This window comes from Mustelus asterias, chromosome 14, assembly GCF_964213995.1.
Source record: "Mustelus asterias chromosome 14, sMusAst1.hap1.1, whole genome shotgun sequence".
Classification (NCBI taxonomy): domain Eukaryota; kingdom Metazoa; phylum Chordata; class Chondrichthyes; order Carcharhiniformes; family Triakidae; genus Mustelus; species Mustelus asterias.
The window spans coordinates 194,960-216,348 of record NC_135814.1 but is presented as its reverse complement, the minus strand read 5'-3'; the positions used below and the strand labels follow the sequence as shown (position 1 = coordinate 216,348).

Below are 21,389 nucleotides of genomic sequence, written 5' to 3'. Positions count from 1 at the left end.
GCACCTTAAACCTGTGTCCTCTCGTAGCAACCATTTCAGCCCTTGGAAATAGCCTCTGAGAGTCTACCCTATCCAGACCTCTCAACATCTTGTAAACCTCTATCAGGTCACCTCTCATCCTTCGTCTCTCCAGGGAGAAGAGACCAAGCTCCCTCAACCTATCCTCATAAGGCATGCCCCCCAATCCAGGCAACATCCTTGTAAATCTCCTCTGCACCCTTTCAATGGCTTCAACATCTTTCCTGTAATGAGGTGACCAGAACTGCGCGCAGTACTCCAAGTGGGGTCTAACCAGGGTCCTATAAAGCTGCAGCATTATCTCCCGACTCCTAAACTCAATCCCTCGATTAATGAAGGCGAGTACGCCGTACGCCTTCTTGACCGCATCCTCCACCTGCGAGGCCGATTTAAGACTAGCTGACTAATTAAATAAATAAACAATTCAATTAATCTCTCACCAGCACTGCTGCCTCCAATCACTCCCTCTCAGCTTGCTCCAGTGGAACAATAGATGAGTATACAGCTTGTAGGAAGGGACTAAAGAAGGAAATTAGGAGAGCCAGAAGGGGTCACGAGAAGGCCTTGGCAAGTAGGATTAAGGAAAACCCTGAGGCATTCTATAAATATGTGAAGAGTAAAAGGATGAGACGTGAAGGAATAGGGCCTATAAAAGCTGAAGGCAGGAAAGTCTGTACGGAACCAGTAGAAATGGCAGAGGTGCTTAATGAGTATTTTGCCTCGGTTTTCACAGAGGAGAAGGACCTGGGTGGATGTACTGCGGGCTTGCGGTGGACTGAAAAGATCGAGTATGTGGACTTTAACAAAGAGATTGTGCTGGAATCTTTGAATGGCATCTAGATAGATAAGTCCCGGGTCCGGATGGGATGTACCCCAGGTTACTGTGGGAGGCGAGGGAAGAGCTTTGGCGATGATCTTTGCGTCGTCGATGGAGACGGGAGAGGTGTTGGAGGATTGCGGATGTGTTTCCAATTTTCAAGAAGGGGAATAGGGATAGCCCAGGAAATTACCGACCGGTGAGTCTAACCACAGTGGTTGGTAAGCTGATGGAGAAGATCCTGAGGGACAAGATTTATGAGCATTTAGAGAGGTTTAGTATGCTCAAGAATACTCAGCATAGCTTTGTCAAAGGCAGATCGTGCCTTATGAGCCTGGTGGAGTACTTCCAAAATGTGACGAAACACATTGACAAAGGGAAAGCGGTAGATGTGGTTTATATGGATTTTAGCAAAGCGTTCGATAAGGTCCCCCATGCAAGGCTTCGAGAAAAAGTGAGAGGGCATGGGATCCAAGGGGCTGCTGCCCTGTGGATCCAGAACTGGCTTGCCCAAAAGAGGCAGAGAGTGTGTATAGATGGGTCTTTTTCTAAATGGAGGTCGGTCACCAGGGATCTGTTCTGGGACCCTTGCTGTTTGTCATTTTCATAATTGACCTGGATGAGGAAGTGGAGGGATGGGTTGGTAAGTTTGCTGACGACACGAAGGTTGGTGGGGTTGTGGATAGTCTGGAGGGATGTCAGAAGTTACAGAGGGACATAGATAGGATGCAAGACTGGGCAGAGAAGTGGCAGATGGACTTCAACCCAGATAAATGCGTAGTGGTCCATTTTGGCAGGTCAAATGGGATGAAGGAGTACAATATAAAGGGAAAGACTCTTAGTACTGTAGAGGATCAGAAGGACCTTGGGGTCCGGGTCCATAGGACTCTAAAATCGGCCCCACAGGTGGAGGAGATGGTTAAAAAGGCGTATGGTGTGCTGGCCTTTATCAATCGAAGGATTGAGTTTAGGAGTCCGGGGATAATGATGCAGCTATATAAGACCCTCGTCAGACCCCACTTGGAGTACTGTGCTCAGTTCTGGTTGCCTCATTACAGGAAGGATGTGGAAAAGATTGAAAGGGTGCAGAGGAGATTTACAAGGATGTTGCCTGGATTGAGTGGCATGCCTTATGAGGATAGGCTGAGGGAGCTCGGTCTTTTCTCCTTGGAGAGACGTAGGATGAGAGGAGACCTAATAGAGGTATATAAGATATTGAGAGGCATAGATCGGGTGGACTCTCAGAGGCCTTTTTCCAGAGTGGAAATGGCTGCTACGAGAGGACACAGGTTTAAGGTGCTGGGGGGTAGGTACAGGGGAAATGTTAGGGGTAAGTTTTTCACACAGAGGGTGGTGGGCGAGTGGAATCGGCTGCCGTCAGTGGTGGTGGAGGCAAACTCAATAGGGTCTTTTAAGAGACTCCTGGATGAGTACATGGGACTTAATAGGATGGAGGGTTATAGGTAGGCCTAAAAAGTAGGGATATGTTCGGCACAACTTGTGGGGCCGAAGGGCCTGTTTTGTGCTGTAGTTTTTCTATGTTTCTATCCTTCCGGTGGTGTGGCGACCAGAATTGCACACAATACTCCAAATGCGGCCTACTTTCATCCAAGTCTCTGTAATTGCCACAACATCATAGTTCCATTTAGTAGTCCAAGCTTTAAGTTCATCTGCCTTACCTGTCATGCTCCTTGCGTTAAAGCAAACACACCTCAGACCATCTGTCCTGTTATGTTTTGTACACTTTCCTTGTGTTTTATTTCTCTCAGCCTTACTGGACCCATTCACTGAGTTCTCCACAGTCTCTATACTTTGTACTGTGGCCCTTTTTGATTTTTGTCTTTAGTTTCTCTGCCTTCCACTTTCCCCCTTCCTGTCTTTTTGTTTCTGTCCTCACCTATTTACTCCAAGTTGACTCCTATTTATTGACGACATCTCAGTCTTCAACAACATCATGCGTACAAAATTAATCTCCAAACTCCGTGGCCTGGGGCTCGACTCCTCCCTTTGCGACTGGGTTCTGAACTTCCGAACCCACAGATCACAACAGTAAGGATAGGCAACAACACTCAGTGTGGAGTTTGCACGTTCTCCCCGTGTCTGCGTGGGTTTCCTCCGGGTGCTCCGGTTTCCTCCCACAGTCCAAAGATGTGTGGGTTAGGTTGATTGGCCATGCTAAAATTGCCCCTTAGTGTCCTGAGATGCGTGGGTAAGAGGGATGAGCAGGTAAATATGTGGGGATATGGGGGTTGGGCCTGGGTGGGATTGTGGTCGGTGCAGACTTGATGGGCCAAAAGGCCTCTTTCTGCACTATAGTGTTTCTATGATTCTATGAACACTCTTCCACGATCATCCTCAGTACCGGTGCCCCACAAGGCCCCTTACTATACTCCTTATACACCTATGACTGTGTGGGCAAATTCCCCTCCAATTCGATTTTCAAGTTTGCTGATGACACCACTGTAGTGGGTCAGATCTCAAACAATGACGAGACAGAGTACAGGAATGAGATAGAGAATCTGGTGAACTGATACGGTGACAATAATTTCTCCCTCAATGTTGACAAAATGGAGGCGATAGTCATCTACTTCAGGAAGCGTAGTGGAGGGCATGCCCCGTCTATATAAACGGGGATGAAGTAGAAATGATCGAAAGCATCAAGTTTCTTGATGTCCAGATCAACAACAACCTGTCCTGGTCCCTCAATGCGAATGCTATAGTTAAGAAAGCCCACTAATGTCTCTACTTTCTCACAAGACTAAGGAAACTTGGCATGTCCGCTGCAAATCTCACCAACTTTTACAGATGCACCATAGAAGGCATTCTTTCTGGTTGTATCACAGCTTGGTATGGCTCCTGTTCTGCCCAAGACCGCAAGAAACTACAAAGGGTCATGAATGTAGCCCAATCCATCACACAAACCAGCCTCCCATCCATTGACTCTGTCTACACTTCCCACTGCCTCGGCAAAGCAGCCAGCATAATCAAGGACCCCATTCACCCCGGACATTCTCTCTTCCATCTTCTTCCGTCGGGAAAAAGATAGAAAAGTCAGAGGTCACGTACCAACCGACTCAAGAACAGCTTCTTCCCTGCTGCCATCAGACTTTTGAATGGACCTACCTTGCATTAAGTTGATCTTTCTCTACACCCTAGCTCTGACTGTAACACTACATTTTGCATTCTTTCCTTTCCTTCTCTATGAATGGTATGCTTTGTCTGTATAGCGCGCAAGAAACAATACTTTTCACTGTATACTTATACGTGTGACAATAATAAATCAAATCAAACCTTGCTTCCTGCATCAGTTCCCACCCCCCCCCGCCACACTAGTTTCAACCTTCCCCAACAGCACTGGCAAACACTCTTCCAGGACATTGGCTCCAGTTCTCCAGGAGCATTTGGAATATTGCGTCCAGTTCTGGTCGCCACACTACCAGAAGGACGTGGAGGCTTTGGAGAGAGTTCAGAGGAGGTTTACCAGGATGTTGACTGGTATAGAGGGGCTTAGTTATGAGAAGAGATTGGGTAAACTCGGGTTGTTCTCCCTGGAAAGACGGAGGATGAGGGGAGACTTAATAGAGGTGTATAAAATTATGAAAGGCATAGATAGGGTGAACGGTGGGAAGCTTTTCCCCAGGTCGGTGGTGACATTCACGAGGGGTCATAGGTTCAAGGTGAAGGGGGGGCGAGGTTTAACACAGATATCAGAATGACATATTTTACACAGAGAGTGGTGGGGGCCTGGAATGTGCTGCCAGGCAAGGTGGTGGAGGCGGACACACTGGGAACGTTTAAGACTTATCTAGATAGCCATATGAACAGAGTGGGAATGGAGGGATACAGAAAAATGGTCTAGTTTGGACCAGGGAGCGGCACGGGCTTGGAGGGCCGAAGGGCCTTTTCCTGTGCTGTACTGTTCTTTGTTCTGCCCAGGTGCAGACCATCCGATTTGTACTGGTCCCACCTCCCCCAGAACCGGTTCCCATCGTGTCATAGAGGCTTACAGCATGGAGACAGGCGCTTCGGTCCATGCCGCCTTTTCTTTTAACTACTAAAGTAGTGCCAATTGCCCACGTTTTGCCTATATCCTTCTATACCCATCTTACTCACGTAACTGTCTAAAAGCTTTTTAAAAAAACAAAATTGTACCCGCCTCTACTACTACCTCTGCACAAATGTGAATTAATGCATTTTGGAAGGTCTAATACAGATAGGAAATATACAGTAAATGGCAGAACCCTTAACAGTATTGATAGGCAAAGGGATCTGGGTGTACAAGTACACAGGTCACTGAAAGTGGCAACGCAGGTGGAGAAGATAGTCAAGAAGGCATACGGCATGCTTGCCTTCATCGGCATTGAGTTTAAAAATTGGCAAGTCATGTAGCAGCTTTATAGAATCTCAGTTAGGCCGCACTTGGAATATAGTGTTCAATTCTGATCGCCCCACTACCAGAAGGATGTGGAGGCTTTGGAGAGGGTACAGAAAAGATTTACCAGGATGTTGCCTAGTATGGAGGATTTAAGCTGAGGGGAGGTTGGAGAAACTTGGTTTGTTCTCACTGGAACGACGGAGGTTGAGGGGAGACCTGATAGAAGTCTACAAGAAATCGAGAGGCATGGACAGAGTGGATAGTCAGAAGCTTTTTCCCAGGGTGGAAGAGTCAATTACTAAAGGCCACAGGTATAAGGTGCGAGGGGCAAGGTTTAAAGGAGATATACGAGGCAGATGTTTTACACAGAGGGTGGTGGCTGCCTGGAACACGCTGCCGGGGGAGGTAGTGGAAGCAGATACGATAGTGACTTTTAAGGGGTGTCTTGACAAATACATGAATAGGATGGGAATAGAGGGATATAGTCCCTGGAAGGGTAAGGGCTTTTAGTTAAGTCGGGCAGCATGGTCGGTGCAGGCTTGGAGGGCCAAAGGGCCTGTTCCTGTGCTGTAATGTTCTTTGTTCTCTGGCAGCTTGCTCCAGACACTCACCACCCTCTATCTGAAAAACTGTTCCTCTGGATGCTTTTGTATCTCCCCCTCTCACCTTAAACCCTATGCCCTCTAGTTTTAGAGTCCCCGAACTTTGGGAAAAAATGTTGAGTACCTAACTGGTTTATGCCCCTCATTATTTTATAGACCTCCATAAGATCACCCCAAAGTCTCCTACAATGTCTCAGGGATTTGAATCCCTCCCTCTTTCACGATCCCTCAAGCCACATATTCATCTTAGCTATACTGACATTCCTAATCTGACTAGCATGTGGCAATCCTGAGATTACTACCTTTGAGGTCCTACTTTTCAGTTTAACTCCCAACTCCCTAAATTCAGCTTGTCGGACCTCATCCTGTTTTTTTACCTACATCGTCGGTGCCTATTATGGAGAAGATTCTTACGGACAGGATGGACTCACATCTGAAAGAGAATAGGCTGATTATTGAATAGCAGCATGGTTTTGTGAAGGGGATGAGTTCTTTGAGGAAGTGACAAGAAAAATTGACCAGAGCAGGGCAGTGGATGTTGTATACATGGACTTTAGCAAAGCCTTCGATAAGGTTCCTCATGCCTATATTAATATTGGACAATCTCCCAAAATTTACACTCAATCATCCAACCCCTAGAAGTAATCCTCACCTGCCCACTCCTCACACCTCTAGACTGTTTTTTCATTCTTCACAGAATGGGGCATTGCTAGCTAGGCCAGCCTTTATTGCCCATCCCTAATTACCCTTTAGAAGGTGATGGTGAGCCACATTGTTGCATCCACACAGATGTTCGGAAGGTAGCTCCAGAATTCTGACCCAGCGACAATGAAAGAATGGCAATATTGTTCTAAACAGTTTCATAAATTGGATGTTGCTCACCCTCTCTGAAGTTGGAGTTTTTCTGATGGACCAGAGTCTGGAAGTCCTTTGCTGGAGTGAGACTGCCAACCTATAAACAGGAGACAGGGCAAATTCAAACTAAATGCATATATACTCAGAAGAAAAATACAGTAAAAATGAGAAAATAAAAATATTGGGCTGAGCAGAGCAGCATGTTTTAATTCAGCCTGATTGTAAATAGTGGAGAGAAAGGCTTTCACATCAGATTAGAGATTATGGGATTGGAGTAAAATTTTGGCATGGATTAAGAATTGGTTAATGGACAGAAAATAGAGAGTAGGCAGATGCAGTCCAGATGTGGAAGTGTCTATTTTTTCCATTTTAATAGGAAGAATAGAAAATCAGATTTTTAAAAAATAGATGAGTGGCTAGGAAATCTTTTATAATAAACTTTAAGATTATGATAAGAAGGACATAAAAATCATGAAATATAAGTGAATGGATCAGATAAGAGCTGATTTTGAAGAGCTAAGAATGGAGCAGGAGGAAATAAAATGGGCAACAATACTGGCTACACAAACAATGATGTCAAACAACAATGGGAAACATTTAGAACACATTCAACAAAGTGCAGGGAGAATTGTATTCTGCTAAAAGGAAAGACCAAGCTAAACACTAGTGGGGCTTGTTATGAAATCCAAACTTGCCTCAGATGAGCGTGCAAGTCAGAAACTCCAAGTCCCAACAAACATTGGACTTCTTGCACATGTGCAGACCAGGAGGAGGCTGCACATGTGCAATTCAGAGATTTGTACCTTTAGGTTCTCTGGGCCCAGGGCAGCCCAAAGATCCTGTGCATAAAAATAGAAAGGAAAAAACACGCAACTGGGTCAAGTGACTGGGAGTGGACTGCCATGAAAGACTAGTGTCCCAGGCAGGGATGGGGAGAGATCCCAAAAAGTGGAGAAGGGACAGGAGAAGGGTGTCATATCAAAGTCCCAGGTAGGGGCCAGTGATGGGACAGTATCAGGTCTCATTTAGGAAAAAGGAGTAGACAAACAAGTTCCAAAAAGGAAAAGGGCTGTGGGGAGCAGACTTTAAGTGAAGAAGGCTGATGGTTGGTGACACCTTACTCTGGCAAAGGTGGACAGAGTGGTGAAGAAGGCATTCGGCATGCTTGGTTTCATCGGTCAGAACATTGAATACAGGAGTTGGAACGCCTTGTTGAAGTCGTACAAGACATTGGTACGGCCACACTTGGAATACTGTGTGCAGTTCTGGTCACCCTATTATCGAAAGGATATTATTAAACTAGAAAGAGTGCAGAAAAGATTTACTAGGATGCTACCGGGACTTGATGGTTTGAGTTATAAGGAGAGGCTGGATAGACTGGGCCTTTTTTCTCTGAAGCGTAGGAGGCTGAGGGGTGATCTTATAGAGGTCTATAAAATAATGAGGGGCACAGATCAGCTAGATAGTCAATATCTTTTCCCAAAGGTAGGGGAGTCTAAAACTAGAGGACATAGGTTTAAGGTGAGAAGGGAGAGATACAAAAGTGTCCAGAGGGGCAATTTCTTCACACAGAGGATGGTGAGTGTCTGGAACAAGCTACCAGTGGTAGTAGTAGAGGCGGGTACAATTTTGTCTTTTAAAAAGCATTTAGATAGTTACATGGGTAAGATGGGTATAGAGGGATACGGGCCAAATGCGGGCAATTGGGACTAGCTTAGAGGTTTAAAAAACAAGGGTGGCATGGACAAGTTGGGCCGAAGGGCCTATTTCCATGCTGTAAACCTCTATGACTGCATGGAGCTTTGCTGTTCTGCTCAGCGCGTCTGAAGGTCTGAAGTTATGGTGTTTGAGTGTATACTTAAGAGCTTTAAGTTTTTAGGTGTCCAGATCTCCAACAATCTGTCCAGGTCCCCCCATGCTGACACTATCGTTAAGAAAGCCCACCAATGCCTCTACTTTCTCAGGAGGCTAAGGAAATTTGGCATGTCTGCTACGACACTCACTAACGTTTACAGATGCACCATAGAAAGCATTCTTTCTGGTTGTATCACAGCTTGGTATGGCTCCTGCTCTGTTCAAGACCGCAAAAAACTACAAAGGATCGTGAATGTAGCCGAACCCATCACTCAAACCAGCCTCCCATCCATTGACTCTGTCTACACTTCCCAGTGCCTCGGCAAAGCAGCCAGCATAATTAAGGACACCATGAACCCCGGACGTTCTCTCTTTCACCTTCCGTCGGGAAAAGATAATAGTATTAGGTCATGTACCAACCGACTCAACAACAGCTTCTTCCCTGAGGCCATCAGACTTTTTAAGGTGGGTGAACTTGGAGCATGGGTTGGTACCTGGGACTTCGATTTTGTGGCCATCTCGGAGACATGGATAGAGCAGGGATAGGAATGGTTGTTGCAGGTTCCGGGGTTTAGATGTTTCAGTAAGAGCAGGGAAGGTGGTAAAAGAGGTGGAGGTGTGGCATTGTTAATCAAGGATAGTATTACGGTGGCAGAAAGGACGTTTGATGAGGACTCGTCTGCTGAGGTAGTTTGGGCAGAGGTTAGAAACAGGAAAGGAGAGGTCACCCTGTTGGGAGTTTTCTATAGGCATCCGAAAAGTTCCAGAGATGTAGAGGAAAGGATTGCAAAGATGATTCTGGATAGAAGCGAAAGTAACAGGGTAGTTGTTATAGGGGACTTTAACGTTGCAAATATTGACTGGAAAAGCTATAGTTCGAGTACTTTAGATGGGTCAGTTTTTGTCCAATGTGTGCAGGAGGGTTTCCTGACACATTATGCAGATAGGCCAACAAGAGGTGAGGCCACATTAGATTTGGTACTCGGTAATGAACTAGACCAGGTGTTAGATTTGGAGGTAGGGGAGCACTTTGGTGATAGTGACCACAATTCGGTTACGTTTACTTTAGCGATAGAAAGGAATAGGTACATACCGAAGGGCAAGAGTTATAGCTGGGGGAAAGGAAAGTATGATGCGATTAGGTGAGATTTAGGATGCATAGGGTGGGGAAGGGAATTGAAGGGGATGGGCACAATTGAAATGTGGAACTTGTTCAAGGAACAGCTACTGCGTGTCCTTGATAAGTATGTACCTGTCAGGCAGGGAGGAAGCAGACATGTGAGGGAACCGTGGTTTACTAAAGAAGTTGAATCTCTTCTGAAGAGGAAGAAGGAGACTTATGTAAAGATGAGACGTGAAGGCTCAGTTAGGGCGCTTGAGAGTTACAAGTTAGCCAAGAAGGACCTAAAGAGAGAGTTAAGAAGAGCTAGGAGGGGACATGAGAAGTCTTTGGCAGGTAGGATCAAGGAAAACCCTAAAGCCTTCTATAGGTATATCAGGAATAAAAGAATGACGAGGGTAAGATTAGGGCCAGTCCAGTACAGTAGTGGGAAGTTGTGCGTGGAGCCTGAAGAGATAGGAGAGGCGCTAAATGAATATTTATCATCAGTATTCACGCAGGAAAAAGACAATGTTGTCGAGGAGAATACTGAGATACAGGCTATTGGACTAGACGGGATTGAAGTTCATAAGGTGGATGTTAGCAATTCTGGAAAGTGTGAAAATAGATAAGTCCCCTGGGCCGGATGGGATTTATCCTAGGATTCTCTGGGAGGCGAGGGAGGAGATTGCAGAGCCTTTGGCTTTGATTTTTATGTCGTCATTGTCTACAGGAATAGTGGCAGAAGACTGGAGGATAGCAAATGTTGTCCCCTTGTTCAAGTAGGGGAGTAGAGACAACCCTGGTAATTGTAGATCGGTGAGCCTTACTTCTGTTGTGGGCAAAGTTTTGGAAAGGATTATAAGAGACAGGATTTATAATCATCCAGAAATGAAATTAGGAATCAACTGAGCATAGAGAGCAGATCTCTGGGGGTGAGCCGAGTGAGAAAGCTCAGGTGGTTAGGGGCTGTAAAAGACTGGGCCTTGTGATTGGGGACTCCACAATTAAGGGGACAGATAGGAGGGTCGGAACTAAAGGTAGGGACTCAGGGTTGGTGTGTTGCCTACCAGGGGCTGGGGTCCGGGATGTGTCTGACAGGGTATTCAGGACTCTTAGGGGGGAGGGAGATAAACCACAAGTTATTGTACATGTGGGGACACACGACATAGGGAGGATAGGGGAAGGGGATATTAGGCAGGGATTTATGGAGTTGGGGTGGAAACTAAAGGCCAAGACTGACAGAGTGGTTATCTCTGGACTCTTGCCTGTACCACGGGATAGTTTAGAGAGGAATAGGGAGAGGGAAGGTTTGAATTCATGGCTGAGGGGATGGTGCAGGAGGGAGGGGTTCAGGTACTTAAGCAATTGGGGCTCGTACTGGGGAAGGTGTGACCTCTATGAGAAGGATGGTCTACACCTTAATCAGAAGGGGACCAATATCCTGGGGGGTAAATTTGCTAAGGCCATGCAAGGAGGTTTAAACTGATTCGGGGGGGGGGAGGGATCCTGAGTAGTGGGGCTGAAAGTGAGGGATGCATGGATGGGGACTGCAATGCACGGCATTGCAGAGGTGGGGTGGAGCAGGGTTTGAAATGTGTATACTTCAATGCCAGGAGTATTCGCAATAAAGTGGGTGAACTTGCAGCGTGGATCAGTACCTGGGACTTCGATGTTGTGGCTATTTCAGAGACATGGATAGAGCAGGGGCAGGAATGGATGCTGCAGGTCCCGGGGTTCAAATGTTTTAGTCGAAGTAGGGAAGGAGGTAGAAGAGGGGGAGGGGTAGCATTATTGGTCAGAGATTGTATCACAGTGTCAGAGAGGAGGTTTGATGAGGACTTATCTGTTGAGGTAGTATGGGCGGAGATTAGAAATAGGAGAGGAGAGGTCACCCTGTTGGGAGTCTTTTATAGACCTCCTAAAAGTTCTAGAGAGGTTGAGGAAAGGATTGCGGAGTCAATCCTGCTTAGGAGTGAAAGTAATAGGGCAATTGTTATGGGGGATTTTAACTTGACTAATATTGACTGGAATTGTTATAGCTCTAGCTCGTTAGAGGGGTCAGTTTTTGTTCAAAGCGTGCAGGAAGGTTTTTTGACTCAGTATGTAGACAGGCCAACTAGAGGTGAGGCTATATTGGATCTGGTGCTGGGAAATGAGCCAGACCAGGTGCTAGACTTGGAAGTTGGTGTGCATTTTGGTGATAGTGACCACAATTCGGTTACGTTCACCTTAGTGATGGAAAGGGATAGGCATGAACCTCGGGCCAGTGGTTTTAGCTGGGGGAAGGGTAATTATGAGGCTATTAGGAGAGAATTAGGAAACATAGGTTGGACTAGGAGATTACAGGGACTGGGAACGTCCGACATGTGGAGTTTTTTCAAGGAGCAGCTACTGCGAGTCTGTGATAGGTATGTCCCTGTCAGGCAAGGAGGAATTGGTAGGGCTAGGGAACCGTGGTGCACCAAAAAAGTTTCTTTGTTGGTTAAAAAGAAAAAGGAGGCTTATGTTCGGATGAGACGTGAGCACTCGGGTAGTGCACTAGAAAGCTTTAGATTGGCTAAGAGGGAGTTGAAGAGCGAGCTTAGAAGGGCTAAAAGGGGACATGAGAAGACTTTGGCGGATAGGGTTAAAGAGAATCCTAAGGCGTTCTATAGGTATGTCAAGAACAGAAGGTTGGTTAGGGCAAGTTTAGGGCCAGTTATAGATGGCAGAGGGAAGTTATGTGTGGAACCGGAGGAGATTGGTGAAGCATTGAACCAATATTTCTCTTCGGTGTTCACGCAAGGGGACATGAATATAGCTGAGGAGGACACTGGGTTGCAAGGGAGTAGAATAGACAGTATTACAGTTGATAAGGAGGATGTGCAGGATATTCTGGAGGGTCTGAAAATAGATAAATCCCCTGGTCCGGATGGGATTTATCCAAGGATTCTCTGGGAGGCAAGAGAAGTGATTGCAGAGCCTCTGGCTCTGATCTTCAGGTCGTCGTTGGCCTCTGGTATAGTACCAGAAGATTGGAGGTTAGCGAATGTTGTCCCATTGTTTAAGAAGGGGAACAGAGACTTCCCCGGGAATTATAGACCGGTGAGTCTCACTTCTGTTGTCGGCAAGATGTTGGAAAAAATTATAAGGGATAGGATTTATAGTTATTTGGAGAGTAATGAATTGATAGGTGATAGTCAGCATGGTTTTGTGGCAGGTAGGTCGTGCCTTACTAACCTTATTGAGTTTTTTGAGAAAGTGACCAAGGAGGTGGATGGGGGCAAGGCAGTGGACGTGGTATATATGGATTTTAGTAAGGCGTTTGATAAGGTTCACCATGGTAGGCTTCTGCAGAAAATGCAGATGTATGGGATTGGGGGTGATCTAGGAAATTGGATCAGGAATTGGCTAGCGGATAGGAAACAGAGGGTGGTGGTTGATAGTAAATATTCATCATGGAGTGCGGTTACAAGTGGTGTACCTCAGGGATCTGTTTTGGGGCCACTGCTGTTTGTAATATTTATTAATGATCTGGATGAGGGTATAGTTGGGTGGATTAGCAAATTTGCTGATGACACCAAAGTCGGTGGTGTGGTAGACAGTGAGGAAGGGTGTCGTAGTTTGCAGGAAGACTTAGACAGGTTGCAAAGTTGGGCCGAGAGGTGGCGGATGGAGTTTAATGCGGAGAAGTGTGAGGTAATTCACTTTGGTAGGAATAACAGATGTGTTGAGTATAGGGCTAACGGGAGGACTTTGAATAGTGTGGAGGAGCAGAGGGATCTAGGTGTATGTGTGCATAGATCCCTGAAAGTTGGGAATCAAGTAGATAAGGTTGTTAAGAAGGCATATGGTGTCTTGGCGTTTATTGGTAGGGGGATTGAATTTAGGAGTCGTAGCGTTATGTTGCAACTGTACACAACTCTGGTGCGGCCGCACTTGGAGTACTGTGTGCAGTTCTGGTCCCCACATTACAGGAAGGATGTGGAGGCTTTGGAGAGGGTGCAGAGGAGGTTTACCAGGATGTTGCCTGGTATGGAGGGGAGATCCTATGAGGAGAGGCTGAGGGATTTGGGATTGTTTTCGCTGGAAAGGCGGCGGCTAAGAGGGGATCTTATTGAAACATATAAGATGATTAGAGGTTTAGATAGGGTGGATAGTGATAGCCTTTTTCCTCTGATGGAGAAATCCAGCACGAGGGGGCATGGCTTTAAATTGAGGGGGGGTAGTTATAGAACCGATGTCAGGGGTAGGTTCTTTACCCAGAGGGTGGTGAGGGATTGGAATGCCCTGCCAGCATCAGTAGTAAATGCGCCTAGTTTGGGGGCGTTTAAGAGATCCGTAGATAGGTTCATGGACGAAAAGAAATTGGTTTAGGTTGGAGGGTCACAGTTTTTTTTTTAACTGGTCGGTGCAACATCGTGGGCCGAAGGGCCTGTTCTGCGCTGTAATGTTCTATGTTCTATGTTCTAGAAAGGAATAATTTGATTAGGGATAGTCAACACGGTTTTGTGAAGGGTAGGTCGTGCTTCACAAACCTTATTGAGTTCTTTGAGAAGGTGACCAAAGAGGTGGATGAGGGTAAAGCAGTTGATGTGGTGTATATGGATTTCAGCAAAGCGTTTGATAAGGTTCCCCATGGTAAGCTATTGCAGAAGATACGGAGGCATGGAATTGAGGGTGATTTAGTGGTTTGGATCAGGAATTGGCTAGCTGTAAGAAGACAGAGGGTGGTGGTTGATGGGAAATGTTCATCCTGGAGTTCAGTTACTAGTGGTGTACCGCAAGGATCTGTTTTGGGGCCACTGCTTTTTGTCATTTTTATAAATGACCTGGATGAGGGCGCAGAAGGAAGGGTTAGTAAATTTGCGGATGACACTAAAGTCGGTGGAGTTGTGGACAGTGCGGAAGGTTGTTGCAGGTTTCAGAGGGACATAGATAAGCTGCAGTGCTGGGCTGAGAGGTGGCAAATGGAGTTCAATGCGGAAAAGTGTGAGGTGATTCACTTTGGCAGGAGTAACAGGATTACAGAGTACTGGGCTAATGGTAAGATACTTGGTAGTGTGGATGAACAGAGGGATCTTGGTGTCCATGTGCATAGATCCCTGAAAGTTGGCGCCCAGGTTGATAGGGTTGTTAAGAAGGCGTACGGAGTGTTAGCTTTTATTGGTAGAGGGATTGAGTTTCGGAGCCAGGAGGTCGTGTTGCAGCTGTACAAAACTTTGGTGCGGCCGCACTTGGAGTATTGCGTACAGTTCTGGTCACCGCATTATAGGAAGGATGTGGAAGCGTTGGAAAGGGTGCAGAGAAGATTTACCAGGATGTCGCCTGGTATGGTGGGAAGGTCTTATGAGGAAAGGCTGAGGGACTTGAGGTTGTTTTCGTTAGAGAGAAGGTTAAGAGGTGACTTAATAGAGGCATACAAGATGATCAGAGGATTAGATAGGGTGGATAGTGAGAGCCTTTTTCCTCGGATGGTGATAGCTAGCACGAGTGGACATAGCTTTAAATTGAGGGGTGATAGATATAGAACATAGAAAAACTACAGCACAAACAGGCCCTTCGGCCCACAAGTTGCGCCGAATATGTCCCTACCTACTAGGCTTACCTATAACCCTCTATCTTACTAACTTCCATGAACTTATCCAAAAATCTCTTAAAAGACCCTATCGAATCCGCCTCCACCACCACTACCAGCAGCCGATTCCACACACCCACCACCCTCTGAGTGAAAAACTTACCCCTAACATCTCCTCTGTACCTACTCCCCAGCACCCTAAACCTGTGTCCTCTTGTGGCAACCATTTCAGCCCTGGGTAAAAGCCTCTGAGAATCCACTCTATCAATACCCCTCAACATCTTATCCACCTCTATCAGGTCACCTCTCATCCTTCGCTTCTCCAAGGAGAAAAGGCGTGGCTCTCTCAACCTATCCTCATAAGGCATGCCACCTAATCCAGGCAACATCCTTGTAAATCTCCTCTGCATCCTTTCTATGGCTTCCACATCCTTTCTGTAATGAGGCGACCAGAACTGGGCACAGTACTCCAGGTGGGGTCTGACCAGGGTCCTATACAGCTGCAGCATTATCTCCCGATTTCGAAACTCAATTCCTCTATTGATGAAGGCCAGTATTCCATACGCCTTCTTAACCACAGCCTCCACTTATGATGCTGCTTTGAGCGTCCAATGAACCCGGACCCCAAGATCCATTTGATCTTCCACACTGCCTAGCGTCTTACCCTTAATATTATATTCTTTCATCCTATTCGACCTGCCAAAATGAACCACCACACACTTATCTGGGTTGAAGTCCATCTGCCACTTCTCCGCCCGGTCTTGCAGCTTATCTATGTCTCGGTGCAACTGCTGACATCCCTCTACACTATCCACAACCCCACCAACCTTTGTGTCATCAGCAAACCTGCCAACCAATCCTTCCACTTCCTCATCCAGGTCATTTATAAAAATCACAAAGAGCAAGGGTCCCAGAACAGATCCCTGGGGCACTCCACTGGTGACTGACCTCCATGCTGAAAAAGACCCATCTACAACCACTCTTTACCTTCTGTGAGCAAGCCAGTTCTGAATCTACAAAGCAATGTCCCCTTGTATCCCATGCCCCTTCATTTTCTCAATGAGCCTTGCATGGGGCACCTTATCAAACGCCTTGCTGAAATCCAGATAAACTACATCTACTGCTCTTCCCTCATCTATGTGTCCAGTTACATCTTCAAAAAATTCAATTAGGCTCGTAAGGCATGATCTGCTTTGGACAAAGCAGTGCTGGCTATTTCTGATCATACTATTCCTCTCCAGATGTTCATAAATCCTGCCTCTCAGGATCTTCTCCATCAACTTACCAACCACTGAAGTTAGACTCACTGGTCTATAATTTCCTGGGCTATCTCTTCTCCCTTTCTTGAAAAACGGAACCACATCCGCAATCCTCCAATCCTCCGGAACCTCTCCCGTCTCCACTGATGACGCAAAGATCATCACCAGAGGCTCAGCAATCTCTTCCCTCGCCTCCCACAGTAACCTGGGGTACATCCCAACCAGTCCCGGCGATCTGTATCGGACAGATGTCAGAGGTAGGCTCTTCACTCAGAGAGTAGTAAGGGCATGGAATGCCCTGCCTGCAGCAGTAGTGGACTCGCCAACATTAAGGGCATTTAAATGGTCATATCCTATATCTCTCACCCCTCAATTTAAAGCTATGTCCCCTCGTGCTAGCCATCACCATCCGAGGAAAAAGGCTCTCACTATCCACCCTATCTAATCCTCTGATCATCTTGCATGCCTCTATTAAGTCACCTCTTAACCTTCTTCTCTCTAACGAAAACAACCTCAAGCCCCTCAGCCTTTCCTCATACGATTTTCCCACCATACCAGGCAACATCCTGGTAAATCTCCTCTGCACCCTTTCCAACACTTCCACATCTTTCCTATAATGCGGCGACCAGAACTGTACGCAATACTCCAAAGGCGGCCCACCAGAGTTTTGTACGGTTGCAGCATGACCTCCTGGCTCCGAAACTCAATCCCTCTACCAATAAAAGCTAACACACCGTACGCCTTCTTAACAACCTTATCAACCTGGGCGCCAACTTTCAGGGATCTATGCACATGGACACCCAGATTCCTCTGTTCATCCACACTACCAAGTATCTTACCATTAGCCCAGTACTCTGTATTCCTGTTACTTCTTCCAAAGTGAATAACCTCACACTTTTCCGCATTCAACTCTATTTGCCACCTCTCAGCCCACCACTGCAGCTTATCTATGTCCCTCTGTAACCTGCCACTTCCCTCCGCACTGTCTACAACTCCACCGACTTTAGTGTAATCCGCAAATTTACTAATCCATCCTTCCACGCCCTCATCCAGGTCATTAATAAAAATGACAAAAAGCAGTGGCCCCAAAACAGATCCTTGCGGTACACCACTAGTAACTGAACTCCAGGATGAATATTTCCCATCAACCACCACCCTCTGTTTTCTTACAGCTAGCCAATTCCTGATCCAAACCACTAAATCACCCTCAATCCCATGTGTCCGTATTTTTTGCAATAGCTTACCATGGGGAACCTTATCAAACGCTTTGCTGAAATCCACATACACCACTTCAACCGCTTTACCCTCATCCACCTCTTTGGTCACCTCCTCAAAGAACTCAATAAGGTTTGTGAGGTACGACCTACCCTTCACAAAACCGTACTGACTATCCCTAATCAAATTATTCCTTTCTAGGTGATTATAAATCCTATCTCTTATAATCCTTTCCAATACTTTGCCCACAACAGAAGTAAGACTCACCGGTCTATAATTACCAGAGTTGGCCCTACTCCCCTTCTTGAACAAGGGGACAACATTTGCTAACCTCCAGTCTTCTGGCACAGTTCCTGTAGACAATGACGACACAAAGATCAAATCAAAGGCTCTGCAATCTCCTCTCTAGCCTCGAGAATCCTAGGATAAATCCCATCTGGCCCAGGGGACTTATCTATTTTTACCCTTTCCAGAATTGCCAACACCTCCTCCTTATGAACATCAATCCCATCCAGTCCAACAGCCTGCATCTCAGTACTCCCCTCGACAACACTGTCCCTCTCCAGTGTGAATACAGACGAAAAATATTCATTTAGTGCCTCCCCTATCTCTTCAGACTCCACGCACAACTTCCCACTACTGTCCTTGACTGGCCCTCATCTTACCCTCGTCATTCTTTTACTCCTGACATACCTATAGAAAGCTTTAGGGTTTTCCTTGATCCTACCTGCCAAATACTTCTCATGTCCCCTCCTGGCTCTTCTTAACTCTTTCTTTAAGGTCCTTCCTGGCTAACTTGTAACTCTCCAGTGCCCTAACTGAGCCTTCATGTCTCATCTTCACATAAGTCTCCTTCTTCCTCTTCACAAGAGATTCAACCTCCTCAGTAAACCACGGTTCCCTCACACGTCTGCTTCCTCCCTGCCTGACAGGTACATATTTATCAAGGACGCGTAGTAGCTGTTCCTTAAGTTCCACATTACAATTGTGCCCATCCCCTGCAGCTTCCTTCCCCAACCTATGCCAGCTAAATCTCGCCTAATCGCATCATAATTTCCTTTCCCCCAGCTATAACTCTTGCCCTTTGGTATATACCTATCCTTTTCCATTGCTAAGGTAAACGTAATCGAATTGTGGTCACTGTCACCAAAGTGCTCACTTACCTCCAAATCTAACACCTGGCCTGGTTCATTACCCAGTACCAAATCCAATGTGGCCTCGCCTCTTGTTGGTCTATCTACATACTGCGTCAGGAAGCCTTCCTGCACACATTGGACAAAAACCGACCCCTCTAAAGTACTCGAACTATAGCTTTTCCAGCCAATATTTGTAAAGTTAAGGTCCCCAAGTACAACTACCCTGTTACTTTCGCTCCTATCCAGAATCATCTTTGCAATCTTTTCCTCTACATCTCTGGAACTTTTCGGAGGTCTATAAAAAACTCCCAACAGGGTGACCCCTCCTTTCCTGTTTCTAACCTGTAGTGTAGGTTAGATGGGCTTTAGATTGGTTTCACTGGTCGGCGCAACATCGAGGGCCGAAGGGCCTGTACTGCGCTGTAATGTTCTATGTACTTACCTGCTGGCTGTGATGTCACAGTTTGATTTCTTGCTATCTCTAACTTACCCTCGACTCTCCCTCGCAGGTCTGCCTCTCACCTCCTCCCGAAGATCAGCAACTTCTTTCCCTCAGCACCGAATTCCCACTGAGCACCGAATTCCCAATACCCTCACTCTGGCTGAATCTCCCTCCGGCTGCAGTCTCTCTCACACTGGTGTGCGCAGGCTCATTGGTCGTGTGCTTGCTAAAACCATTGCCTTATATACAGCTGGGGTGAGCTGGGATGACTCACACATCAGTTTAAAATTCCTCAGTGTTCATACCTAGTGAGGCCCTAATCAGGCTTCAGTTGATTGACAGATAACTGCCACTTAGCTAACTGGGTCAGTTGCTTATTCATCTTTAAACCAAACTACTGAATTTAAAGAGAAAAAAAGAGAAACACTCACCAATACTTACCCACTCCAAATTCCCGATACTCTCACTCTGGCTGAATTTCAGGCTGCAGTCCCACTGGCTTGAGCAAGCTCACTGGACGTTGCTCATGTTGCTAATGTGCCTGCTTCCACCACCTCCTCTGGCAGTGCGTTCCAGGCACCCACCACTCTCTGCATAAAAAACTTCACTCGCACATCTCCCTTATACCTTCCTCCTCCCAACTTGAACTGTGCCCCTTGCAATTGACACTTTCAGCCTTGTGAAAAAGCCTCTGACTATCCACCCTGTCTGTGCCTCTCATAATTTTGTAGACCTCTATCAGGGCTCCCCTCAGCCTCTGTCTTTCCAGTGAAAACAATCCTAGTTTATTCAACCTCTCCTCATAGCCAACACCCTCGAGACCAGGCAACATCCTGGTGAACCTTCTTTGCACTCTCTCCAAAGCTTCCACAGCCTTCTGGTAGTGTGGTGACCAGAACTGCACGCAATACTCCAAATATGGCCTAACCAAGGTTTTATATAGCGGCAAAATGATTTGCCAACTCTTGTATTCAATGCCATATGCCTTCTTGTTTTCTTACTCTTGTCTGGATAGATACATGAACAGGCAGGAATAGAGGGATACAGGCAGTTGGTCTAGATAGGACAACATGATCGACACAGGCTTGGAAGGCTGAAGGGCCTGTTCCTCTGCTGTACTGTTCTTTGCCTTTGCAATCACCTTGGCCACCTGTGTTGCCACTTACAGGGAACTGTGGACCTGCACGCCCTGATCCCTCTGAATTTCAGGCTGCAGTCCCACTGGCTTGAGCAAGCTCACTGGACGTTGCTCATGTTGCTAATATGCCTGCTTCCACCACCTCCTCTGGCAGTGCCTATAACCTTCTATAACCAAGCCAGTTCTGTATCCATCTAGCCAGCCCATCCTGAATCCCATGTGATTTTAGTTTTTGCACCAGTCTGCCAAGTGGGACCTTGTCAAATGCTTTACTAAAGTCCAAATAAACTACATCCACAGCCCTTCCCTCATCAATTATCTTCGTCACCTCTTCAAAAAACTCAGTCATGATGGTGAGACATGACCTTCCCCGTATAAAACCATGCTGCCTGTCACTAACTAATCCATTTTTTTCTAAATGTGCATATATCCTGTCCTTCAGTATCTTCTCCAAAAGCTTCCCCACCACAGACGTCAGACTCACCCGCCTATAATTTCCTGGATTATCCCTACTTCCTTTCTTAAACAAGGGAACAACAGAATGGAACAGGAATGGATGCTGCAGGTCCCGGGGTTCAAATGTTTTAGTCGAAGTAGGGAAGGAGGTAGAAGAGGGGGAGGGGTAGCATTATTGGTCAGAGATTGTATCACAGTGTCAGAGAGGAGGTTTGATGAGGACTTATCTGTTGAGGTAGTATGGGCGGAGATTAGAAATAGGAGAGGAGAGGTCACCCTGTTGGGAGTCTTTTATAGACCTCCTAAAAGTTCTAGAGAGGTTGAGGAAAGGATTGCGGAGTCAATCCTGCTTAGGAGTGAAAGTAATAGGGCAATTGTTATGGGGGATTTTAACTTGACTAATATTGACTGGAATTGTTATAGCTCTAGCTCGTTAGAGGGGTCAGTTTTTGTTCAAAGCGTGCAGGAAGGTTTTTTGACTCAGTATGTAGACAGGCCAACTAGAGGTGAGGCTATATTGGATCTGGTGCTGGGAAATGAGCCAGACCAGGTGCTAGACTTGG

General features: G+C 46.3%; 1 protein-coding gene across 1 annotated transcript in view; it reads right to left on the bottom strand.

Moving 5' to 3' along the window:
* The window catches only part of LOC144503445 (X-ray repair cross-complementing protein 5-like), a 292,714-nt gene that overhangs the window by 76,811 nt on the left and 194,514 nt on the right, over positions 1 to 21,389 (bottom strand). The window contains exon 16 of the mRNA XM_078227765.1: positions 6,695 to 6,764. Coding sequence (XP_078083891.1) covers positions 6,695 to 6,764 — 70 coding nt within the window. The remainder of the gene's footprint in view (positions 1 to 6,694; positions 6,765 to 21,389) is intronic.